Source organism: Sander lucioperca, chromosome 10, assembly GCF_008315115.2.
Source record: "Sander lucioperca isolate FBNREF2018 chromosome 10, SLUC_FBN_1.2, whole genome shotgun sequence".
NCBI classification, from domain to species: domain Eukaryota; kingdom Metazoa; phylum Chordata; class Actinopteri; order Perciformes; family Percidae; genus Sander; species Sander lucioperca.
In genome coordinates, this window is record NC_050182.1 from 27,325,393 (window position 1) to 27,351,529 (window position 26,137).

The following is a 26,137-nucleotide window of genomic DNA, read 5'->3' on the forward strand; positions in this document are numbered from 1 at the left end:
GAACTGTATATATCTATGGGAAGCGATGAGCTCGTGCCATTTAGTCGAGCAGGAGTCTGCTTCGCTGTTGGAGTGACTCTAGTTTCGGACTGCTGCCATGAATGTGAAGGGGGATAAATTAAGAGCCGCGCGGTAGCCTGTGATGAGGTTAGTAACCTGAAAGAGAAGTCTAACTTTTTAATGACAGCTTTAAAGACTTTACTTTAACGTTATATTGTTGACAAGTCACGAGGTAGACTGGAAGCATCCTCTCACCTGTACAGCTTGTGACTCAGCCTCACGTGTCGCAGCTGCAATAAAACAGTATCAGCTAAATTTCGAACTTTAATTTGTAAAACTTTGCTAAATTCTACATTATTTGCTAAACTTGTATCCTTGCAATGTGCCTACAAAATGATATTTTGTAACACGATGCAGACAGTTACTTTGGATCATTCAGTGATGTTAGCTTGACATATTCGAGTCTAAAGGGTTAAATTAGTTTAAAGCGGGATTATGTAAACAATGATTTTCTTGTTTTGATGTTGTGTGACACTGGCCTATTTTTAACTATATGCCATAGCGTAACAACTGAAACAGTCACTCAGTATTTCCTTTACAGGTGAGATTCAGATTAGCTTTATTTTCAGCCACAATTGTGCAGAAAAAAGAAAGTCATGTGGCTTTGCTCAAGATGTACATGACTAAAATTGAATAGTACCCTATTATAATATATAATAATTATAATATTCTGTATTTGCCTGGGAGCAGACCAAAGGAGTGGCATGTGAAGTTGGAGACATCAAACAGTGGCAATTGCTCTGTCTGCACTACTTTTTTATTTCCATCTAACTGATCCTGAAGGTCAAATATTTTTCAGATCATGTTTTTGTTTGCCAGCTTGTGCCACAAATGACCGTTGTCCTTCTTGTCAACTTACTATTTGTGTAAATGCTTGTGTTAGTTTTCCCCACTCCAAACATTTTTCCTGTGTTTTAAGGGCACATTTGTTACAGGCTAAGCAGAATTTCAATTCCATTGCGAGCGTGACCACCAGATTGTTGTGTGTTTGTGTCCTATCAGAAGATGTAGGCTAACACTATTAATGTGTTGTTATGGTTTGATGTGGAATGTGCCCTGTTCGTCAAGGATCATATGATTGTATTGATGATTATGATCATGTCACATCCTTGGACCAGTAATGGAGGGACAGCAGCAGGTCATGTGGCATGTTCATTTAATGGGTTATGAGTTCAGTTATGCTGGACATTCCTGCAGATTAGTTATCATTTAATTTCAAACCAGTGAACAGTACTACATTGTTACAATTGGTTGTTGCAATGATCAAACATTTTTTTAAGGACAATTTAACCGTAAAATAATTATAAAACCATAATAAATATTTAAGCAAACCGTATTTTTCCTATGGAGCCAAAAAAAAGTCTTACGATATTTTTGTCACCTCGCAACAAGTCTGCCTCTGTGAAATGTGCAAGACTGTTTAAAGGTGGACTTGATGTTAACATTTCATCCATGCTGCTCATTAATTGTGGCCTGGTGTGTGTGTGTGTGTGTGTGTGTGTGTGTGTGTGTGTGTGTGTGTGTGTGTGTGTGTGTGTGTGTCCGTGTCCTCCTTTGCACACATGAGCCTAATTTTCCAAGAAGAGACTAGACCAAGAAGCATGGGAAATGTGATTTAAAATAATTTGCTCCTCACTGTGGTGACTCAGTTGTAAAAGAAAAGAAAAAAGCAGTATACCATAGACGAAAAAAAATCAGCAAAGATGGGATGTGGAATAATGTGTCTGTGCTTTATCACATTATGTGGATGTGTGGTGAAAAATACTAATTAAATGATGAATGACATCCTGTTTCATGTATTTCCTTCACATAGCTTGAATCAGCTTAACTAATTCAGTTGTTTTCCTTTTCTCGTCATATGGATTCCCAGGAACTTCATGGTGCCACAAACTACAGATGATAAGCTTGTAATCTGGCAACAGTGTTTTGTTCCAGAGACTGATTTACACAGCAGTAATCAATATCACAGTGTATTAGATGGATGAATGTAGACATTGTACGGTAGTACAAGTCATGAAGTACATTCAAAATCCACAAATTACACTGCTCATTTTAGGACTTGCTTTACAAATTTATCATTGGTTGCCCTCACATCATAGAAAAGATACTGCATTTTGGACAGCATTTATGGGAAAGTAATGCCATTCTTAGTGGTATTAAGCCATGTAGATAGTTTTGATTTGATTTGTTCAGGTTTTGAGATGTGAAACTTTTGATTCAGTTGTAGATATAGTATATTAGAGCTGTAATCGGGCCTTAAAAGTTCGGCCCGACAGAATTCCGTTTACAGCCGTCGGGTCCCGTCGGGTTCAGGCAAAGATCTTCAGCTCTATAGTATATCTGTAAATTGATCCATGTAGTAACTTTTTGTTTTTGTTGAGTTTTTCAATACATTGTCTTCACATTTTGAAAATGTATTAATTGCTAGTTTATTTTCTGTATTAAAGCTTTAGTGCGTAACTTTTTTATATTAATGAACGTCCGTTAAATTCGAACCATTGCCAAATGAGTTGCTACAAAGCTAATTAAGACTATCAGCTCCACACAACTCCCTCTGTATTTCTCAGTATGGCTATGTTCCGGCGACTTTCGCGAGCAGAAAATCGAGTGAAGATAATTACCTGAAGAGTCCATCATGTTTTTTTAACTCTCCGTGTCCTCTGTGGCTACTAGCAGCTGCGTGGGGGAGGGGTGGGGGTGTTGGGTGATCACGGAAGGCTCGTATCATGTGAACGTGCCGACAGTTTTGTTGTCATTACTTAGAATTCCTCATGGGGGAGACAGAAACTACGCAATATAGCTTTAAAGGTCCCATGGCATGAACATTTCACTTCATGAGGTTGTTTAACATTAATATGAGTTCCCCCAGCACTGCCTATGGTCCCCCAGTGGCTAGAAATGGTGACAGGTGTAAACCGAGCCCTGGGTATCCTGCTCTGCCTTTGAGAAAATGAAAGCTCAGATGGGCCGATCTGGAATTACCTCCCCTTTCTCTGCTTTCCCCGCCCAGAGAATTTGACCTACCCATGAGAGAGAGACATCATGGCTTTCAAACGAGCAAAGTGGCAGTTGGTCAAGGCCACACCCCCACCCTCCACTTTGCCCCCCCCCCTCTCTCCTCCTCAATCGCTACAGACACAGAAATGGCACATACTAAGGAAAGCTCATTGTGGGACTGGCTCTAGTGGCTGTAATTCTGCACCAAGGCTGAATTTCGGGAAAGAGCCTTCAGATACAGTATTAGGGGACCACTAAGGTCTATATAAAAGCATCCAAAGAGCACCATGTCATGGGACCTTTAAACACAGTGAACACTGGAGAATGTCAGCCATAGAGAGAAATGTATATCCTGAATTAGAGCTGTAATCGGGCCTTAAAAGTTCGGCCCGACAAGGCCCGAGCCCGACAGAATTCGGCCCGAGCCCGAAAAGTATATTTTGATTGACAGATTTTTAAAAGCCCGAACTAGTTTACAGCCTGACTGTACAAAAGGCCGTCTATCAGCAGTGATTAGAGTGCATGTCGGAAAATAGCACGGACACGCGCTTTACTCCGTGAGCGGGCACACGCACCACTCGGCGGAAAAGGGAGAGAAAGAAAAAAGAGACTGCGCCGCACGCACACAGCTCTTTTGTCTTCCGTCAAGAATGAGTAATTTATACACGTTTTAACATAATTTATTCATGACTAACGTAGGCTATAGGCCACTTGGAAGTTGGAACAAAGAAATAAAATAAGTCCTCCAGAAGCCAGCCTCTGTTTCACCTCCATTTTCACGCTAATTGAAACGCTTCACCTGACCGCTCGTTTACTGCGCATGCCCGAGCCCGGCCCGAGCCCGTGTAACATGATAGAAATTAAGACCGAACCCGTTCGGGCAAAGATCTTCAGCTCTATCCTGAATTATACAGTGTTGTGCAACTCCTGTAAATAACAATGTGGGAAATATGATAATTGCACCATGTAATCTCTGGTTCAAATAAATTCACAAAACCAAATTAGATCAGATTCTGATTATCGTAGCTGTAATAATTGCATCATGGAAGGATTCTGGTGGAAAAAAATTCTCACTGGGCCTTCAGAAGTTGTTGATGAGAACAGCAGTGGTGATAATGAGCTGGAACGAGCACTCATGTGTCATGGGATTTTATTAAGCTGATGTTCTCATGCAGAAAGATGAAGATGAGAAAACTGTCTGCCTTATTAACACACAAGCCATTTCCATTATCTCTATCTCTTCATGTATACCTTTCTTTGTTTGACTCCTCTCTCTGACTGACTTCTCTGTCTTCTCTGTTACTTTCAGCGGTCTGAGTTAGCACCTTGGCCCCTTTTCTACTGGTCCCACTGGGTCCTGGGCTGGTGTCAGTATGGCGGACCATCTGCCTCCTGCTCTGCTGGAAGCCTGTGTGGTAGTAGGAGCATCTAGCGACAAACTTAGGGAGGTCTACCAGGTATTTGCCCTGACCCACACATATGACTGATGTACTGTAAACTTAAAATGGGTAGTGGTATTTTCATCATAGAATAAATAACTTGTGTTTGCAGCCCCATTCCATTTTGTTGTTTTTATATTATGAGATTAATTTCTTTTGCTAGAATGTTCATGATTTCTGAGTTGTTGTGAATAGTGGTAAACCCCATGTTTTATTACCTTTTTCTTAATATATTATGATATATAAACGATCATTTTGGCCATTTTGACCATCCTGGTGGCCCAGTGGTTACATTCCCAGTTGGATTCCAGCCAGGAACCTCTGTATCTTGACTGTCAGTATAATAAAAACAAAATTTGCCCCCAAAAAATTGTTAAAAAGAAAATCTAAATCTAAATATTTTCTGAAGATTCCCGTTTACCAAGTCTCTTTGCTATTTTAGACTCACCGAGAAAGACCATCTTTGGCACTGAATAATTGTGCAATGAGCGAGGGAGAGTGACCCATTGGTCCAGACAACAAAAATAATGCCTTAATAATAATAATAATAATGACGATATAATGCCCTCATGCTAATTATGCAAAAAAAGCCATGTCACCCTTTTCAAGTGTTTCAAGATTATGTAATCAGCATTTTTTTTTTAATTAAGTTTTCTTTGTCTCTTCTATTAAATGAGCCACATGACTGTATGTAGAATACGTGTAATGTAGATTAATACATGTATCAAAGCTAATTATGATAAGAATAGAGGTCCCCACCAATCCTTCCCTGCCTATCTCCCACTCAGGCCATTAACAATAATGGAACTCCAGAGCAGCTTCTGTTGGAGCCGGAGGTACTGCATGTCCTGGCCCCTCCCTTCGTTAACAGACCACACGCTGAGAATGAAGCAGTGAGGTCACATGGGAAGAAGCGGCGCTCCTTTCTCAGAAAGAAAAGGGAACAACTAGCTCCCAGCCAAGGTCTGTACCTGCTTGTCTGGTCTGGTACTTCTATCCACACATGCCATACAACAGGACAACACAACAGGATTTTGTATATATATTTTTTATAAATACAACACGTTTTTTTCTTCAAAGTTTTTAGTTTGTCCCTGGCCTAACTCTACCCATGTTATCAGTGGTGATTTGTGTAATTTTGTTTGATATCATTTTAGCAGGCGGAAGAGGAGGTAGTGAAGATGTCAGTGTCACTAAAGACATTGATCTCATGGCTTTACCTCAACTCTGCTTCCCGGGTATTTGATATTCCCTGGCATGCACAGATTTGGTTAAAAAATGGAGATAATTGATTTTTTAAATGCATGTTGTTCAGCCATACAGTAGTGCAAAACTGACATCTTGTAATTGTAGTCTATCATGCCTACAGTATGTGTGAACATGTTTTGATATTTTTTTTCTTGTTTCCAGATGGGCTCCAAGTAACCAATGAACAGAAAGATGAACAATTCCACTTCCTGGTTTTCACTGATGTCTTTGGTAACAAGACTCATGGAGTAGTAATGCAATGTTACCGACCGATACTGGTACACAGTACTCAAATAATACTTCACACACAACTATGTTTTACTGCTACAATCAGATATCTAACCTAATGCAGACATTGAAAGATTACAAAAAAACATAACTAAAAGCAATTCACTGTTCACTGTGTTTTTACAGGAAGGGACGTCTTTCTTCCAAAATGGACCTGGGTCCTTTAAGTTTTCTACACTTTTCTCTGCCTACAGTTTCTGTGTCATATCCAAGTATCCTTACTTCACTGCACTCAAAGACTGTCTGTCATGGTGAGAAGCAGTGTGCTAAATTTAAAGTGCTTAACTAAATCGGTTTAGCTTTACTATAAAAAACACAAACACAATCTCTGTCTCTTTCTGTTTGTTCTACTTTGTTTTTTGTTAGTCTGTTAATCCAGCTAAGAACATGTTGTTTGTCTGACATGGAGGAGACAGTGAAGGAGTTTGCAGCCAAACTGGCACTGGTGCCTATTCCCCCTCCTGGACAACTACATTTGGTGTGTGTGTGTGTGTGTGTGTGTGTGTGTGTGTGTGTATATGTGTGTTTACACTCTGTGGTTACTGTGGTCCTTAAAATGTTTACACTCATAGTATCATGAGCCAGGAGTTATCAGGTTCATGTTGTGTGCGTGCGTGCGTGCGTATATATTAATTTTTAGTGCATCCTTTGACCGTGATACAGCCAGACAGAAGAACACAAACTGTAATGATGTGTATGTTTTGCAGATGTTTACCTTGCGTCCTCTGACCATTGTATTACCATCCAGAGAAGACAAAGACCACCCAGCTATAGATTTAGACCTCCATCTGCCTTTCATCTGCTTCAGGCCACAGCAACTACTACAGGTACTACACACACCTATTGTGTAGCTGTTAGTGAAACAAGAGGAGGCTCACATTAACTCTGTCTCTGATTGTCTGTCCCCTCCTCTGTAGGTGCTATCTTGTCTCCTGCAGGAGCAGCGCGTGGTGTTATTCTCTGCTGATTGGGCCAGACTCACGCTGGTGGCAGAGAGCTTCTTGCTTTTTCTGCAGGTCAGTTGAACATCTTTGTCTGCATATCTGCAAAGGGCACGTGTTAAATTTAATTAAAATAACTATGATATCATTAATACTTTGTCATTAATACTTTGCTCAAATCAAATTAAGTTTTTTTAAATAAGACTCAAACATTGGTCTTAAGACCGAGACAGACCAAGCCGATAATCGTCCGTCGGACAGTCTGGCGAGGTCAGTGACTCGAGTCTGTTGGGTGTGTTCCGTGCCGTCGTCCGTCGGAGGGGCTGTCGGCCTTCGTTTTGGCCGATTTGACATGTTGAATTGGAAGGCGGGCACTGCTGGCAGTCGGACTCAAATGACCAATTTGATTGGTAGAGTGCTAATCCGAAAACGATGAGTGGGATGAGCGTGACTAGAGTCTCTCAAAATCTGACGAAAATCTTTTAAACTGACTTTTGTCGATCTGAAATGAAGACAGATTCAGCAACTGCATGGCCTGTTCCTCGCTTAAAATGTTTTCAGAAACACGTTTTGGTGAACTATTTTAGTACAATATGAGATCGTATTCTGAACAAGCCGGGACTATCTGTTGATATTCAGGAAAAAAAATAAAAGCCCCTTTTGCGTTAACGTGTATCTTTGGATGGTGAAACTGAATGCACATTGTGAAAGAAGTTACAGCATAATACAGTAAATACTGTATTATAATAATGGAATTTGAAGCCATTACATTCAGTTTGAAATAGTACCTTATTATTGAACATGACAAAATCACATTTACGCAATTTAAGACCAATCTTGTATAGAAAATGTGACTTGATATATCTAATATCTAATAAAAGGTGTTCAATCCTTCATAATCCTTCATCAAGCGATCTGTTATTTACATTGTTGATCCATTAATTTGTCCATCCATGCCTCACTAATCTTTCTTCCAGCCTCTGTCGTGGCAGCAGCCATATGTTCCTGTCCTGGCCAGAGGCATGTTGGACTTTCTCATGGCTCCTACTGCCTTCCTCATGGGCTGTCATCTTAGTCATTTTGAAGAGGTTGCTGCTGTGAGTACACGATCCTCCAAATCAGTTAAAACCTCCAATGGGAGTGGAAAATGAAGGGAATAATGGGAATGCTGTTTGGTGATTGTACATTAAACCTACTGATAGTATATCTTAAATGCATTGTACCTTTTTCATCCAAAATATCCATCTCTGATTCAGAAATAATGATGAAAAGAGTGAGTGAAAGTGAAAGGACAGAGTTTAGCCTTCTGCTTCAGACTTGGTTGGATTATTAGAATCAGAATCAGAATCAGAATCAGAAAAAGCTTTATTGCCAAGTACGTTTACACACACAAGGAATTTGTCCTGGTGCTGTAGGTGCATGTCACATTAAAGCAACACGCACAGACACACCGAGTCGCCATATATGCGGCGCCAAAACAACTCTCTCTTAACTCTCGCAGGGAGAATACAGCATCACATGAGGAGAGGAGAGGGAAAAAAAGCAACTCACAGACTATCCTCATAAAGATAAGAACAGTGTGGGAACAGGAAAAAAACACCTCAGCACATAGGCACACAAACAGTACATTTGCACTGCTGAACATAACATAACATAACATAACATAAATGTACAGTTGCACATTTGGCTGCGAAGGCGTTGGACTGGGGAGAGGGTAGGTTGGGGGAGTTTGGCCTGCTGAGAAACGCACAGCCCGGCAGTCCCACTAGTGACCCAGTCCGCAGAATGTTATAGCGAAAACACAGCACGTTGCCATGGTGACACCCTTGAACAGTCCAGAACCGATACGACAATCAGCAGGCAGTGGGGAAGACGGGGGAGGAACCAAGAGCATCTCGCTTGCAGAGCCCCAACAGGGTGACTGTTTGTTCCAAGATACGGCCTTGGCAAGGCCGTTCAGGATAAGGGAGCCGAAAGATTAAATTTGTTTTGTCTACGCGAATGGCTGCTCTAATTTAAACATTCATTCTATTGTCCAACTACACACTGTTCAACTGGTCAATTTTTCTTTCCAAATCCATGACCTTCCTCATGATGGTATCCAAGCCGCGGGTCATTACCATGTTGGTTTCCATCACGCGATTAATAGTTCCAGTTTGCAAACTGATCGCTTTTCCGACAGCTTCAGTCAGGCCAGGCAGCTTCCTTGGGCTTTGGACAGCTACCAAAGTCTTTCCAATTCTTCGATAAACCAGAGCGAAGCATCCTCCAATCAGCAACATTCCAGTTATCAGGGTTCCAAATAGGTAGATATCCTCAACGTCCTCCACGGAAAGAGCAGAGAGACACACGACACGCCATTTCTCCCAGCCGTCCATCGTATACCCCGCAGCAAATTTCCGTCAGGACATGCTGGCTCACCCGAACCAGTGCTCCTCCTCGAGAATACAGTGTCAATTGCGTTGAGAGACCAGTTAATCAATTCCATGATTTTTAGGTATTTGTAGAGCCTTGCAGGGAGAGTCTCTAAAAAGTTAACAGCAGACAACACAAGACAAGATAGCAAGCAGGGTAGGCCTGGGAGGGAGAGGGAGAAAAAGCGACCGCCTTCGCTGAGAGCTGGAAAGAGAGGATTAGGGCCGCCATTGTTTTAGGTCTCTGGCCTCAAAGCAACTTATTCATCTAAATAAATGTTAAACTTTAAGGTTATCTACAGCAGGTTTTAGACAGTTTAAGCAAGTTTTAGTCACAGTTCCAGTTGAATACTTAGCATTACATTTGACTCATTTCTTTTTGGTCATGTTCACAAATGTTGACTACATTTTCCTAGATCACAAAAATAATGTTTTTTGTTAAAATATTGTCATATTTGTTTACAAAATAAGCTTATCAGTTAATTCACAAATAAAATGAGGAAGGGATTGATTTTATTCTCGATCTTCCTCTGTCCAGGAAACAGATGATCTGATCCTAATCAACATTGATAACGGAAGTGTCTCCACTTCTTATTCTGAGACTCTTGACCTACCAGAGTTTCCACCGGCTGCTGCAGACTGCTTCACACAGAGGTGCTCACTGTCAAGAATGATACAACTAGTGTTAAATTCTAATAGTACTATACAGAAATACAAACAAACAAACCTAAAAAAGTGCTATTTGGATTTGGACTTGGACAGTAGATGTGAGACTTTATTGATCCTTTTCTTAAACTTGACAAGAGATATGAATGAGTTTCTATTAGTTTCTACAGTATGAGTGTGTTTCTGCAGGTGTCAGTCCCTGCAGATACATTTTGACCTGCATCAGTGCCACCATGCGAGCTGCGCTGACATCAGTGAGCAGCGGGCACAGAGAAGAGCGTGGCAACACAACCTCAACCACGACATCCAGAGGATCACACTAGAACTGATTGTCAACATATTCAGGTTCTGTGTGTGTTCTTTGTGTACTGAGATCTAATGGGATGGTTCTCCTAAAAATATGTATTTTGTTAATGGATACATGTATGTATATAATAGGGATGTTAGCAGTCATCTGAACTATGAACATCGAGTGTTTAACAGTGAAGAGTTCCTGAAAACCAGAGAGCCAGCTGAACAGCTGTTTTACAAAAAGGTAAATACTAACTTGGTAAAACGGGTAATATTGTTCTGTTATTTTAACTTAGGACTTAGGACCAGGTGCTCATCTTCAAAGGAACATGGCTGTGTTGCAGGTGTTGGAGACACACATCTTCCATTGCTTCCTCAGGGATCGTCTCAACAGGAAAATGGACAACTTTGCTCGATTGGAACTCAGCACTCGTTCTGAGATGCAGAAGTAAGTTATTAAACCCATCAACTCTCAAACGAACTGATAATATAAAGGTCACCAACACCTGTTGTACTGGTTGTATTCGACTGCATTAGTTTAAGCTTAGGGGTCAGTCAAACAGTTAATATGTTTATGCCAAACAACTGACAACATTTTGGAGTGGTGAGGTACCAAATAAAAAATAAAAGTAATGCATTGTTTCTATCATGTGTCGTCTAGGATGAAGGCCATGATTAAGGTCCCACGCAGACCCACCGTGCAGGAGATTCAAGCCCGGAGTAAGAGCTCCATTACAGAGAGCAAGCTGAGTAAGAGACTGGGGATGAGCCTCCCTAACCTCAGAGACGACCAAACTATCAGCTTCCAAAGAAACACACTGCTGACCAGGATCATCTTGTCTGACCCCGGTGAGACTGCAGCAGAGGCACAAACTGTCAGGATATACTGTAGACAAAGTAGCTGGAAAAGATTAAATGTTTCTTTGTTTCTCTCCCCTTCTTGCCTTCGCCCCCTCCTCCCAACATGTTCTCCGTGCGCTCCCTACCTCTTGTCTCCTAGCGCTGAGAACTCCTCCTAAGCTGCCAAATGTGTTTAAGCTCCCAGAGTTTCCAGCCTCTCTCTCCTTCAACTCTGTCCAAAATTATTACAGTGAGCTGATCCAGCAGCTTGGCAAAGCCATCTTCTCTGTCCAAAAAGAGAACTCCACTCTGCTGGCGAGGTATTCTGCTTTTATTATTCCTTAGGCTCCTCTTGTCATCCTTCCAGGAACAACCCTGTCATTCCTGTCATTTTAATTTGTACAATCAAGTGTTTAACAACGTTACACTGTTGGTCTGTCAGCATTTCTTGTTTATTATTTTCACTCTCAGTTGTTGGTCTTCTTTATTCCACTAAAAAACGTTGTTACTCCAAAGACTTGATGCTTGATTACAATAATTTCCCCTCTGCAGATTCTACTACTTGCGCGGTTTCATTAACACATTGTGTTGGCGGCGGCTGGACGCTCTAGGTGATTTCCAGAACCTCTACAAGACGGACACCGCCATCTTCCCCACACAGCTGGTCACATGGCTCGTGGACACACTGCACCGAGATGAGAGGCAGCAAGCTGACAAACGACCTGAACTCAGGAGACTCTTACTCAAGGCCAGTCAGTTTACACAACCATTATTCCCATCTTGTAGAAGTGGTGGTTTTAGGGAGAAACTCAAGTCTGCCTTTGTTGGTGATAAACTAGTAATGATACATGTGATATCATCTTTGTTCTCCTTTTATTAGGTGAAGACAGAGAATGAGAAGCTGTTGGTGCAGCCTGATGACCACGTTAAAAAGTTTGCGCTTCCCCGAAAGCATCTGCTTCAGGAAGAGTTTGTGCGTTGCGTTCAGGAGTGTGGGATTGTTCAGGATGTAGCAACCATACACCGATTATTTGATGCTCTTACTGATGGTAAGTGAGGACAGGCAGGCTCATGTGTGTGGTTTAGAGATCTCTTTTGATATTTTATATTTTTATGAATTGTATAGAACCTTGCAATATCAAACCTCAGACTTACAAATGCCGTATTTTGCAACCAGCAGTGTGAGTCAAGGCGAAGTGCTAAAAATTGTGTACCATCACTGGTGCTGATTCAAGGTCCAAATCGACGGTGAAAGATGAGTAAATCTTGAAGGCATTTTTCGGAATCCTCTGATTAGATGTGCTCTGAGCCGACATGTTGGACACACGTGATTATACAGTAATTATTTTCTCTACCAGCATTAAATTAAATAATTTTTAATTGATTACATCACTTGTTGTGATGGTTGAATCAAGCCACAGTTAGATGATCTGTTGCACTTCTTTAATGCTCTGCGCTAAGGCTGTACAGCACATTTTTGTTGGTTTCTTTAGATGAATAATAAACCTCTTTACAATATGTATATGTATATAAGTGCACTGATTTGCTTTGGTGTTGCAACAAAACATTTATCAGCTTTCTAATGTGCTGATAATGTGTAGGTATAATTTATTGCTTTCAGTCAGCCACATCACGAGATATTAGATAAGGCACTTGATCTTTGGAGGGAAATGAAGTATTACACAAAGTCTTTGAAGCCACTCTCATGAGCCATGTGAATTCAGACGGTCATTTAGTAACACATGAACGATAATACGCACTATTCAGAGATATCTGAGGTTGAATGTGGAAATAACTTGATTGTGCGAGTGGGAATGTTTTCAGCTGTATTTGCATGTTTTTTTTCCCCCACCGAATGTGTCACCGTGTCTTTGTCTTGTATATCCATCCATCCATCCATCCATCCATCCATCCCTCCCAGGCCAGCTGAAGCAGGTGGACCCTGAACTCTTCAAAATCTTCTACACCTTCTGGAAGGAGACGGAGGCCGAGGCACAAGACGTCAACTTGCCCCCTGAGGTCATCGACCATCTTGACAATAGTGAATGTGTCTACAAGTTGTCGTCGTGTGTCAAGACCTCCCATGGGGTTGGTAAAATTGCCATGACGCAGAAACGTCTGTTCTTGCTCACTGTGGGACGACAGAGCTTCCTGGAAATCACAAAGTTCAGAGACATACAGGTCAAGTGTGTGTTAATCCCCTTTCTCTAAAATCATGTTATCTGCACTCTTGTTTCAATAAATTACTCCCCCATCTTTGTGCAGGACGTGAAGATTGCCTCAGCTCCCTTTCTACTTGTGCGTATTCCTTCCCTTCGTATCGAAACATCTGGTAGGCTTGAGGTGTTTGAGGCCAATCTGAAGACAGAGACGGAACTCTGGAACCTTGTGGTGAAAGAGATGTGGGCCGGGCGCAAGATGGCCGACCAGCATAAGGTACAACAAAGGCTGACGGCACACCACTGGAACAATACACTCTCCATTTTCAAACACTCCACTATCTATCAAGACAACACTGTTTGGGCCCACTGTGCACATTCACAGGTCAAATTTGTACAATGGTGAACTCTGACCTGTGGCTTCAATTACAGTGAATACATAAAATAACAAATATTTGCAGAGACTTGTGTAAGTGTGACCTCACCATTACTCTTCCATATAACCTAATATGACCACTACAGCAGTGATTTTGTTACTTTTTTTTGGACTACACAAGTCACTTTTCAATGTTTTTGTTAAACATTCCATTAACATGGTTTATTTATTGTGTCTTTAGGACCCTCAGTACATGACTCAGGCTCTGACCAACGTCCTGTTAATGGATGCTGTCATGGGCTGCCTGCGGACACAGAGGTCCGTCATTGCTGCCTCAAAGCTGGCCTACTTTGATAAGATCAAACATGAAGGTCTGGGCTCACCCTTGTACTGTTTCTTGATCTTTTTTTTTCTTTCTATACACACAAATAAATACTATCATTTTGCTTATAGGCTGAATCAAAATCTGAGTCGCCATCTTTTCTTTATAGAACTGCGTCTAATCGAACGAATGATTCACTCAGACTAACTAATGATAATAATGATTAATTAGTGTATTGATCATTTGGTCTATAAAATGGCAGAAAATAGTGCAGAATATCACGTCTATAAGCCCAAGGTTGCTACAGGCCAAAGCTCAAAGATATTCAGTTTACTATCTCACAAAGAAACACACAAAATCCTCACTGGTGAGAAGCTGGAACTAGAGAATATTTAGCATTTTTGCTAAACAAATGACTTAAATAATGAATCAATTATCACAATAGTTGCTGTATAATTTTATGTGGAACAACTAATTGATTAATCAACTAATCGTTTTAGCTCTAATCTTTGTTTCTCTGTTTCTTTGTCACTCTCTCTCTCTCTCTCTCTCTCTCTCTCTCTCTCTCTTTCTCGTTCTCTCTCTCTCTCTACTGTGCCTCTCTTTATAGCCTTCTCCATTTACCTTTTCTGTCATATTCATTCATTCATTCATTCATTCATTGTGTTTGTCTCTGACCAGTACCCATGATGGTGCCTCAAACTACCTCAGAGACTCTAAAACACAAGATCAACCCATCACTGGACCTGGCTGAACCTCAGACTGTACATGTGCTGCTTTACACACCAGGTACCGCGTGCAACACTGACGCATGCTGAGATATAGAGTGTGTATTGATTTTTTTTAATTTTTTTTTTATTTCTATCAAAGTCCCTGCCAATAAGTATAGTGATGCAAATGTGTTTAAGTGTCAACTAACTAATTATTATCTTTTCTATGTATTTCTTGTCACTGCCACTGAAGACGTCTATGAATGCTGTGGACCACTCTGCTGCACAGTCTGTTTTTTTACAGCTATCACAATTCACTGGTCCTCTGGTCTCTTGTCTCTTTCTCACTTACTTCAGGTCATTTGACTTGCAATGACTTGGAGGGTGAGATGAACCCGAAACTGTGGGTGGCTCTCAGTGGGGGCAAAGTGGTTGTGTTTGATGCAGCTAGCTGGTCCATGCTGCAGGACTGCATCCAGGTCGGAGAGTCGCAGCTGGTGAGGAGTATATTTAGTTAAAGAGGAACTCCACCAACTTTACACATCACTGTCCATCATGAGTCTGACTAAGTTATAGGAGTGCAATGATACATCGGTGGAGTACTCTCTTAGACTTAATGTATTTAAACTGTATATAGTAAATCCAACATAAAGCCACTATGTATAAAATGTATGTGAAAAAAGAGACATTTTTCAGCTCCTCTGTTCAAATCTGCCACATTGTCTTTGTTGTTGCTACTACTGGAGGCTGCAAAGTTAGAAAGTGGCTTTAATACAATTGTATTTAAACATAATGTTGTTTCGATGAAACTACAGTAAGTATTAGGATTTAAATAAATGCTTTCAAAATTATTCACATTAATACAATTAGTTGTATCTCTTTGTGCAGATGTTTATTACAATTTTGCTGTTGAAGTTATTGTAACCTCCATAGTTAATGGAAACAGGTGCACACACTGTACATCTATACTGTGTATTTACAGAGATACAATACAGTAATATTATTATACTGTTTTTGAGACTTAGTTAGTCCGCCTTTTTCTAAGGGAAGTGAAACTGAGATGTCACATCTTCTTCTATGTAGAACTGTATGCTGGGATTGGTCCAGGAGCAGGTGTGGATTGGCTCTCAGGACTCTGTAATCTACATCATAGACACTCACAGCATGTCCTGCAACAAACAGCTGACTGAGCACAGACATGAAGTGACCGGACTTACAGTGGACTCCAGAGATAAACACAACAGGTGGAGACATGGTTTTCTTTCATTGAGTTGTCAGTTTTATCAGGTTAAACATTACAAGCAGTTTTATAAAGGGGAGTCTAAATGTGTAAATAGAAAAGTGTTTTAATCATCCTTTTTAAATTAAAAGCTTTACTCAAACTGTCTTTCCCAGTCAGCAGACATACTCCTGCAGCTGTGATGGGACGATTCTGCAGTGGGACTCGGCCAGTCTCAAAGTGAAGCGACAGTACCACCTCAGCTGTGACCGTCTCTCCTCCATACAGATCTATGATGGCGCGCTGTGGTGCTGTAAGTGCACACATTTTCCTGCGCTTTCTGCTCCTTGACAGTTTCTTTCACACACCAACACTCAAATAACAAACTACAGTAGCATTTATTGCTCTCCACTGCAAGCTTCTTCGCTGCTCCCTGGCTGAATGTACCTGATTCTGTGTCTGTCAACGTGGCTGTTAATTTTCTTTCTTTACTGTCGCAGTTATCCTCATTTTATAGTGTATATAGTATATAGTGTATATAATATAACTGCATGGCAACTATAAGACCTACATTCCTCTCTGAACATGCCTGAACTCGACCAATTGCGTCTGCTCGTTACTTTCAATATGTACCTCACCTTACCCTGATAATGGCTTGATGAAAAGTATCTGTGTATGTGCAGGTTGTAGTGACAGCATTGTGGAACTGAAAAAGAGTGGGACACCACAAAGAAGAATGGCACTTCCTGATGACATACGGAGCATGCCCAGTAGCTTCAGCAGCTTTATCGTCATCCCAGAGGTGACATTGCTATCCTAATGTGTTCATCAATTAAGCAAGTTGGCTTCCATTTAGTGGTTTAGCAAGTCAGTCATTCACTCTGCTTTTCAATCAGCAATTCAAGCATGTCAGTCAATTAGGAAATTCAGGTATTTACTGACAATTTTTTCCAACACTTGAATATGCTGATACAACCATATTGTAATTGATTTGGCAGCCAAATATGTTGGTGTGCATAAAAACTCGCTGGCTACAGATGAAATGCTTTTGGTCACTGTTTCACATTATCAAAATGTTTGCACATGCTAACAGCATTGATGCCACTTCCTCGTTATTGTGTGCGTTTGTTCCAGCGAGGTCAGTTGTGGACGGGCTGTGCAGACTCAGGGGAGCTGTGTCTCTGGCACACTAACAGCCACAGACGGCCATTTAAGAGAATCTCCCTGCCAGGCAGTTCAGGAGTCACCTGTATGATTCGAGTCAAGGACCAGGTGAGCTATGATACATGTCAAATTCTGCAAATTCTGTTACATCTGAGTGCTAACTTGTTTGTATACGTAATGTGTGTTAAACACTTCCATTTTTTTTTTGTGGTTCATGGGAACACAAAGCTGCCGTTGCTTATTGAGGAAGTAAAGTGGATTCACATTGGCAATGATTAATTTGTTTGGTGCATATGTGTTCAAGTGAAAATATATTTTTTTATAGTATAACAAACATGCATATTGGAAAGTATCCTTCTATTAGGCAAGTGGTCATGAATTTTAAGGTACATTTTTAACTCAAACAGCATTTTTTGTTTTCATCTGTCTTGTGGACTCCCCTTTTTTCACCTTTTTCAATTTCTTTTTCCCCTCTTCAATCATCACTTATCTCCTGCTACTTGTCCTTCTCCCAGATCTGGGTGGGCTGTCGTGGCCGGAGCAGTGTCGGAGGTCAGTGCGGCGGTCAGCTGAGAAGTCAGGTGTTGGTGATGGACGCAGAGAGCCACACTGTGGCTAAGGAGCTGCAGGCCCATTCAGACAGCATCCAGACGCTCTGCTCTGCTGAGGACCGCTACGTCCTGAGTGGCTCTGCACGCCACGATGGCAAGATCGCCATCTGGAAAGTCGAGTAGCAAAACAGAGATGGAGAAAGCAAAAGTGAAGCAAGAGAGAAGAAGTAGCAAAAAGGCACTCGTGAGTTAATACAAAAGACCTAATAAATGTTTACACTTTGGGTATTTGACTGTGATAACAAGATCTTCCTGTGGGAGGTTGAGCAGAGCAAGAGTGGAGACAGGAGGACAAAATGAAGAGTGAAAATGAATAGAGGTGCAGAGGAAGGTTCTTTTCTTTCACTTGGTGGAGTATCTTTTTGTAGACATATTTCAATGGTAATTGAGTTTTTCTGCTGGTGGTTAAAACAAAATGGTAAAAGCATCCTTTAAAATAAATGTCATTTTGAGACTTTAATGGATAAGAGAGCCCTTAAACCAAATATATACTGTATGTGACAGAGATTTGGTTTCTGACAGAGCAGATCATTAACTTCTTGTCATTTGTGTTTCTTTCTAAAACATTGGTAATAAATTACATGTTCAGGTATTATCATGTACTGCTATGTGTAAGCCTATGTGCAGTCCTGCTCTAGGTTGCTTACTTCTCCAGACGGATGCAGCCTCCTGTTTCACAGCCTATTTTAGAAAATTATTGTAACATGATTTAATGAATAGATTGTGAATTCCATGTTCTTGAAGAGATCAAATGCAAACTACAACTCTACAACAAGTAAAGATACAACCTTCAAAAACACACAGCAATATAGAATATACAAAAATCAAGTTGATACTAATGTTATTGATTTGAGGTCGTCATCAGTCTTCAAGTTCTTTATTAGTACAAATACAATGCAGCCACAGTCAAAGAGCTGGAACACAAGTCTGTGTGAATTATTCATTGATGACTTTCAGTAATTATTACCTTTTTACTTATGTAGGCATTTTACTTATTTTTATTATTTACTTATTCTTGAATATTAATAAAATCGTAATAATAGACTAGTTTAAGATATAAATACACGCATCACAAAGTTTGCAGCATGATGATGCTTTCATGAATATGAATGGATGGATGAATGGATGGATGGATAGATGATAGAGCCTCTCTGGTCTCAGTAGTATAATTCCTGATCCCACCAGCCTGAGATAAAAGAGATTAATGAATACTGAATATTTGCAGACATGTTAATGATGATTGATAAAAGGATGTCGAATGGTTCGAAGGAAGGATAAAGATTCATGGCTTACTTCCTGGATATCTTCTGACTCCTAGCTTCCTGATCTCATCATAGACAAAGATTAAAATACCATATGGAACAGGAACAAACCACCACTGGACTCTGGAGAGAAAACACAGCATGTAGCATTAGAGCACAGGCTACATTATTGTAGTGGGAAATGACCTGCAGGCTCCATATTCATGATGTTTCAATTAAAATTTGTATTCTCAATTCATAACACACGGACCACTTTTTCCTTCTAATCCAGTCTGAGCTTTGATTTCAGATGGTCACAACTGTGTGCCTTTACCTGATAGGCATGAAATTGAAGATATTGGGCATTCCAGGGCAGTAACAAAGCAGGTTACCCAGAAGGAGCTGGAAGACTATGGCAGAAACCAGGACACGGTTCCTGCACACAAATAAACACAATAAAATAAACAAATGCCCATATGGATATCAATCACAAGCAATTGCCCACACAAACTATTCATAAATCACAAACTATGCTATACTCAGTTTGTGTATAGTTCCCCCAATTATTTTTAATGATGTAACTACAAGACTAGCAACAATTCGTGAATAATGCATGAACACACTGAAGTTGGAATAATGGCAGGTTTTCCTGTTCTTACCATTCTTCCAATAACTGTGAATGGAAAATAAGCTTTGCACGTGTAAATGTTAACATGATACAGACACAGAATTAACCCTGTAAATGGTAATGCTATAACTTTGGCTATTAAGATACATTATGCCGAGCGATGCGTGTTTTGGATGGGTCTTTACTGACCTGAAGAAGCCTTGCTGGAACACAGACAGACGACGAGTTTTCCTGATCAGCACATCTGAGATCTGACAGATCTCTATGCTGACGAAAAATACAGTGTAGCACGTATACTCCTGGTACAACCTCTGACTGAAGGTCTGTAAACAGAGGAAATAAGGGAGTTATTTGGTTACTTTGCTGATTAAAAATACAGATATTCCTTGAACCAACCACTTTCTGTTGGATTAACACATGAGACAAAATATGTCGAGAGGTAGGAAGTCTGTACTAACCCATTCTTGTCCATAGCTGTCCTGTACATCTTGAAGATGAACATTCTCCCACTGAGAACGCAGGCCGACACACAAGAGTGGATACCAGCCCTCCTGCGCCATGGCTGTGAAATAATCTGTAAAACCTGCAAAAGACTGGATGGCTCCTGGAAAAAAAAAAAAGTGGAAACAAGAAGTGAAAAACGGGTCAATACTATATAAAGAACGTATACAGAGAGCACAGTGTCTCAGCCTCCTCCATAGGGATTCTGAGTGCACTCTTGTTACAGGTATTGTCTTATCTGCTATATTGTACAAGGGTGTAACAGTGGAAGACGTGCCTAGCAAAGTCTGTTAGCGGGCTATACATGTATTCATAGAGCTGGAGATACATTCAGGTAACCTAGGTTTGTCTGTTGTATTAAGTTTAATGTAACTGGGATTAAGATACAGTATACATGTTTTGCACACACACACACACACACACACCTACCTATCTGGAAGTAGGAGTACACAGCCAGGGCTTCGTTTACCAGACGATGCTGACGAGGGTTTCTGGGCTTCAGGTGCATGATGTCACTCTCTGCTTTCTCATAAGCCAAAGAGACAGAGGGGAACTACAGAAGACACGGAAATAAAAAGCAATATATCACTTTACAGCAGATGGAGGAGCGAGGAAGATTATGATGCTAATTTACTATTAAAGTCACCAAAGCACTCGCTGTAAAGGATAAGGCGGGTGTGTGGTGATTCAATATCAATCACAATGTACGGGTCACAGTGAAACAAATAGACACAATTATCTTTGATGAAAAGAAGTAGCCAGTGTAATGACCATAATTGAGAAAAGAACTGGTACTAATGACATAATTACTCACAATGTCAGTGGCCAGTTCGATGAAGAGAATAGTGATGCAGCCCAGAGGAAGAGGCACGCTGACGGTGATGTAGATCAGATATGGAGTCAGCTCAGGAATGTTCTTGGTTAGTGTGTAGGCGATAGACTTCTTCAGGTTGTCGAAGATAAGACGGCCTACACACACACACACACACACACACAATAAAATAGCCCACTATAGTCTGGATCAAGATAATGTGGTAACAAAAAAAAATTTGAGTTTTAGGGGCTGGTAGGCCTACTGTATGGCAATCTCACTTCAGATGTATTGATAATATCTAAAATAACAGACAAGATAGGGAAAACAGAGACATTCATGAACAGAGGAAGGGTACGACCATACGAACACCATCACACGTGCGGAGATCCAGGAGACCCAGACTGTGAACCTTCAGTTTTAAGATTGTTTTGTCAAAACACACAGACTTTCTTTTCTTTTAAGTCTCACCTTGCTCTACTCCAGTGACAATAGAAGCAAAGTTGTCGTCCAAAAGGATCATGTCTGCAGCGTTCTTGGCAGCATCTGACCCGGCGATCCCCATGGCGACACCAATATCAGCCTTCTTAAGAGCCGGAGAGTCGTTCACACCATCACCTGTCACGGCAACGATGGAGCCCTGGGGGGGAGGGGATGAAAGATGAAAACATAATCTGATCACTCAAGATGGATATGAGTACATGCAAACCAATCTCTTTTTTTCTGCTGCTTCCTAATACACAATCCTCCACATTGAAACAAAATGTTAGCTTCATAGTCTCTATCCTTGATAATCTTAAAATGATATGTATAGGAAACTTGCTTTGGAGGCATATTGTTTTTAAATTATGAAATAAATGTCACTCAATCATCACAAGATTAAGAGGGCACAGGTAGTAAAGTGAGAGGTGTGTATGTTTTTGTGTGTATTTACCAGACGTTGACAACTCTCCACAATAATCAGTTTCTGCTGAGGGGATGTTCTTGCAAACACCATCTCAGGATGGTTTCGCAGTGCGTCATCTAGCTCCTCACTGCTCATGTCTTTCAGCTGACCACCACTGATCACACAAGCACGGGCGTCCCTGCACACACACACAACACAGTGACGGACAGAGTTACATTACATACAAATAGACAAATGCACAAGCTTGCATTCAGACACAACAGTCCAGTGAATCTGGTGTCAATCTTTATAAGACGATGTAGGATTCTGTAGTTCTGTGTTGTAGTCACACCATAAGAAATAAACATTATACTGCAATGGATAGACCCTTAGATCCTTGATTTGTAACAGAGATGAGCACTGTGGACAGCAGTTATGCAAATACCTCTTGTTGACTTGTTCGACAGGTATGCGCTTCCTCTGCGCTATATCTTCCACTGTTTCACTGCCTTCTGAGATAATACCAACGTTAGCTGCTATTGCTCTTGCTGTAATTGGATGGTCCCCAGTCACCATGACAACCTAAAGTTACAAGTTATACAAAAAAAAGTTACGAGACAGGGAGATATACATAAATTCACAATGTGAAAACGCAGTCTCTTGCAAGCATTTCTTTTAATCTAAAACAGCCCAAACAAGCCGTTTACGTGTATGTGGGACAATGTAAACGCACCCTGATACCAGCAGTACGACATTTCATCACTGCATCAGGTACAGTGGCTCTTGGGGGGTCAATCATTGAGATGAGACCAGCAAAGCACAGTCCTGACGTGGTGAAATTCATCTCATCAGGGTCAAATGCATAGCCACGAGGAAACTCCTTCTCATTCAGATAGATATGACAGAAACCTGGAAGTGGGAAAAAAAAGGAACAGCAGATAGTTAATTCTTATTGTGTATCGCAGAAGATGTCTATGTACTAATTCATGTGTTGTTAGCTACAAAACTAAATGGTAGCATTTGCTTGCAACAACTTCAGATTAAAGAAGTTTTTTTTCAATATACTGTAAGAAAAGGGAAATGATAGTTTTGGGAAAACATCAAGGTCATAAGAAGTACTCCCTAACCCAGTACTCTCTCTCCCAGTCCTCCCAGGTCCATATAAGCTGTCTGAAAGGCTTCACTCCACTGCTCATCCAGAGGCAGCTCCTGGCCTTTAATCAAAATGGTGGAGCAGCGCTCTAAGATACGTTCTGGTGCTCCCTTCATCACCAACAGGTAGCGTAGGTCCAGAGGATCCTCCAGTTCATGGATAGACAGCTGGAGAAGAGAGGGGTGGTTGATAGAAGCTGAATCAAATAAACCAGAGCTCTTAGATCCACCATGAATCCCAGGATTATAGTACAGTAGTATCACATTATCAAAGTAGGAAATTCAGATGATAGAATTCAATATTCAATATTTTGCCCACTTATCTGGTTTACAGTGTAGTAATTGATCAAAATGGTACACAGCCCTGCTCTCACCTGAAACTTGTTGGTGGAGTTGAAGGGCACCTCCACCACTTTCTTGAAGCGATTACGGTAGTCCATGATGTTCCCCACAGTGAGCTCGGTGAACTTCAGCAGAGCAGTCTCTGATGCATCTCCTACCACCAGCCTCTGTATGAGATGGTAAAAGTGAGATCCAAAGAGACAAAAAGAAACAAATCTTTTCATCAAGATGTGACATTTTGCCAGCTCAAATGGATGTAGACAACAAATGCTGAACTTGTACCTTGGGAATAGGAACACCTTCCTGATCCGGTCTGAATGTAGCTCTGTTACACAGGGAAGCCACTCTCGCCAGTGAACGCCATGTTTCTGATGACTGATCAAAACTCTGGCCTGGAAATCACACAATAAAAGAATACTTAAATGTAAAATAACATGAAACAACCTTTTAAAAAAAAACATGTAATAGTGTAAATAACCATCCACAAGTTAGCTTATTATAGCCTGTATTGATTTTAACAATAACAATAACTTTTTTTCATGCGTATACCTGACTGATCTTCAGTGGTATCGGCAGCGTGGACGTGGTTGTCAAACCAAAGGTGAGCTACGGTCATCCTGTTCTGGGTCAGGGTACCCGTCTTATCAGAACAGATCACTGAAGTGGAGCCTAAACACAAACAGTTTAAAGGTTAAACGCATATACACTGTACATACATGCATGCTGCAATAACTTAATAGAGACCAAACCTTTATGTCCCTGAACTCAACAAAACTGTCAGGAACAGGATGCTTCTGGTGTTAAGACAAACTGACCTAATGTCTCCACAGCCTCCAGGTTCTTCACAACGCAGTTCTTCCTGGCAAGTCGTTTAGCAGTCAGTGACAGACATACCTGTTAACAAAGACACAGGCTGTTACAGACTGACAGGTTAATATAGAGCCTCCAGCACATGTGATGAACTAAATCATCCACACTCATTTTGCATGCTATTTACTAATACACAGGATGTGATTTTGCATTGGTGCCATCATCCCAAATGAGCATTCATACAGGGAAACTAGACACCGTACAACAACGGTATTATAGAAATTCACATTTGTTGCAGAGACTTACAGTAACCGTAGCAAGTAGCCCCTCTGGCACATAAGCCACCACGATGGCCATGAAGAAGATCATGGCTTCCAGGAAGGCATAGCCGATGAACATGGCAACCACAAAGAAGGTAAACCCGAAAAAGATTGCGAGACCGGCGATGATGTCAACAAAATGTTCGATTTCTATGGCGATGGGTGTCTTTTCGTTCCCGACGCCGCTCGCCAAGCTGGCAATCCGACCAATGATAGTGCGATCACCTGTGTTAATGATTACACCAGTAGCTACACCTGGAGAGAAGAGAAGAGAGCTTATTCTTAAGTTCACCAACAAATAAATACTTAAACTAATAGATGATATCTAGTCCAGGCTATCTATATGCATGTACAGTGTGTACTGTTTACTGTACCTTCCAGACAGGTTGTTGAGAAGAAAGCAATGTTTTTGGTCTCCAGAGGATTCTCATGAGTACATTCTGGAGTCTTGCTTTGCGGTTCAGACTCGCCTGTCAAGGACGAGTTGTCCACCTGGCACACAATGTATATTCACAAAAGGTTCATTACATGTCCACATGATAACATGGGGTAGCAAGGGAGGATGTCTAATTGGGCCACACGTTTAGTCTTTCACTGTCTTTTATGTATTCAAAAACATTACACCAACTGGCCTCATATGCTGTTAAACACTGTAAAATACTAGGTACGTTACACTGGCTGACCTACTGAGGATGCTATAATTAGGGCCCGAGCGCCGACAGCGGCGAAGGCCCTATTGAAACTGAAGGAATTATTATTATTTTCCCGGCAAATGAATTGGCTTTTTGAGGGGCTTAACATATTCAAAAACTCACCAAATTTGGCAGTCGCATCAAGCCTGGTGAAAATGTACGTATTTTAAGGGTTTCGGGAATAGGCGCGCAAAAATTGCTCGCTAGCGCCCCCTACAATGTTAAAAAAAATTGAGCCCCTGCAGTGCGTTTAACGTAGACTCACGAAACTTGGTACACATATGTATCATGTCAAGATGTACAAAAAACGTCATTGAAGCCATACCCTAAGCCCAACAGGAAGTCCGCCATTTTGATTTCAAAGTTCGAAATTAGTGCGATTTTGGCCATTTCCACATGTCGTACTTTAACGAACTCCTCCTAGAGATTTCATCCGATCAACTTCAAATTCGGTCTGTGCCATCTTAAGACATTAAAGATGAAAAGTTGTTAAAAGAAAAACTTTTCGTCATAGGGCATGGCCGTGGCGGGGCGGCCATTTTGTGCGTTTCGCCGCCGAAACAGGAAGTGGGTGTAACTCGAGTGTACATTGTCCGATTGGCTCAAAACTTTTCAGGATTCATAAGAGTCCAACCCTGAGGACAAATAAAGGCCGATATTTACTTAAAGTCATAGCGCCCCCTAGTGGCAACAGGAAGTAGGCCTAAAAGTCAAGGTGCTATACTTTAACGAACTCCTCCTAGAGATTTCATCCGATGTACTTCAAACTTGGTCTCTATCATCCCAACACCTTATTATATATACACCTATTAAAAGAAAAACTTTTCGTCTGACGGTGTGGGCGTGGCGTGGCGGCCATTTTGAGTGTTGAGCGATGAACAAATAAATTGTTGTAACTTGAGTGTACGTTGTCGTATCTGCCCGAAAATTCTCACGATTGACAAGGGTCCAGGCCTGAGGACACCTACAGGCCATATTTGACTTTTGGTCATAGCGCCCCCCGCTGGCA

The 26,137-nt window shown here is 41.0% G+C and overlaps 2 protein-coding genes across 5 annotated transcripts in view; one reads left to right on the top strand and one right to left on the bottom strand.

Annotated features, from left to right (window-relative positions):
• On the top strand, window positions 1-19,248 carry LOC116049456 (DENN domain-containing protein 3-like). 4 transcript variants are annotated; one of them, XM_031299119.2, is made up of 28 exons: window positions 1-147; window positions 4,367-4,514; window positions 5,285-5,459; window positions 5,657-5,734; window positions 5,907-6,022; window positions 6,159-6,283; window positions 6,399-6,510; window positions 6,740-6,859; window positions 6,950-7,048; window positions 7,951-8,070; window positions 9,926-10,041; window positions 10,243-10,398; window positions 10,492-10,588; window positions 10,689-10,792; window positions 11,006-11,193; window positions 11,345-11,504; window positions 11,737-11,932; window positions 12,065-12,233; window positions 13,106-13,365; window positions 13,450-13,620; window positions 13,961-14,090; window positions 14,723-14,830; window positions 15,109-15,248; window positions 15,835-15,995; window positions 16,147-16,283; window positions 16,654-16,772; window positions 17,105-17,242; window positions 17,650-19,248. In XM_031299119.2, the coding sequence occupies exons 2-28, from the start codon at window positions 4,431-4,433 to the stop codon at window positions 17,866-17,868; spliced, it is 3,798 nt and encodes a 1,265-aa protein (XP_031154979.1). In that variant the 5' UTR covers window positions 1-147; window positions 4,367-4,430; the 3' UTR covers window positions 17,869-19,248. The 4 variants fall into 4 exon arrangements, with proteins under 4 accessions (XP_031154979.1, XP_035861968.1, XP_031154976.1 ...); XM_031299116.2 differs by having other exon boundaries at window positions 2-147; window positions 5,654-5,734; XM_031299118.2 differs by lacking the exon at window positions 1-147 and adding an exon at window positions 1,032-1,067 and having other exon boundaries at window positions 5,654-5,734.
• The window catches only part of LOC116049457 (potassium-transporting ATPase alpha chain 1), an 11,309-nt gene continuing 3,778 nt past the window's right edge, over window positions 18,607-26,137 (bottom strand). Inside the window, exons 7-24 of the mRNA XM_031299121.2 lie at window positions 24,811-24,928; window positions 24,423-24,691; window positions 24,122-24,200; window positions 23,856-23,975; window positions 23,589-23,698; window positions 23,339-23,473; window positions 22,940-23,132; window positions 22,546-22,721; window positions 22,258-22,394; window positions 21,861-22,011; window positions 21,398-21,566; window positions 20,930-21,084; window positions 20,545-20,668; window positions 20,073-20,218; window positions 19,804-19,937; window positions 19,321-19,422; window positions 19,039-19,130; window positions 18,607-18,931 (exon numbers count right to left, since the gene is read on the bottom strand). Of these exons, the coding sequence (XP_031154981.1) occupies window positions 18,903-18,931; window positions 19,039-19,130; window positions 19,321-19,422; window positions 19,804-19,937; window positions 20,073-20,218; window positions 20,545-20,668; window positions 20,930-21,084; window positions 21,398-21,566; window positions 21,861-22,011; window positions 22,258-22,394; window positions 22,546-22,721; window positions 22,940-23,132; window positions 23,339-23,473; window positions 23,589-23,698; window positions 23,856-23,975; window positions 24,122-24,200; window positions 24,423-24,691; window positions 24,811-24,928 (2,439 nt within the window). The 3' untranslated portion in view covers window positions 18,607-18,902. The remainder of the gene's footprint in view (window positions 18,932-19,038; window positions 19,131-19,320; window positions 19,423-19,803; window positions 19,938-20,072; window positions 20,219-20,544; window positions 20,669-20,929; window positions 21,085-21,397; window positions 21,567-21,860; window positions 22,012-22,257; window positions 22,395-22,545; window positions 22,722-22,939; window positions 23,133-23,338; window positions 23,474-23,588; window positions 23,699-23,855; window positions 23,976-24,121; window positions 24,201-24,422; window positions 24,692-24,810; window positions 24,929-26,137) is intronic.

Excerpts from the sequence above, each read along its gene's own strand:
- LOC116049456 (XM_031299116.2), top strand. The coding sequence starts at position 4,431 with ATGGCGGACCATCTGCCTCCTGCTCTGCTGGAAGCCTGTGTGGTAGTA. Across the intron at positions 5,735-5,906 it reads ACCTCAACTCTGCTTCCCGG|ATGGGCTCCAAGTAACCAAT; the intron begins GTATTTGATATT and ends TCTTGTTTCCAG. Across the intron at positions 17,243-17,649 it reads TGATTCGAGTCAAGGACCAG|ATCTGGGTGGGCTGTCGTGG; the intron begins GTGAGCTATGAT and ends TCCTTCTCCCAG.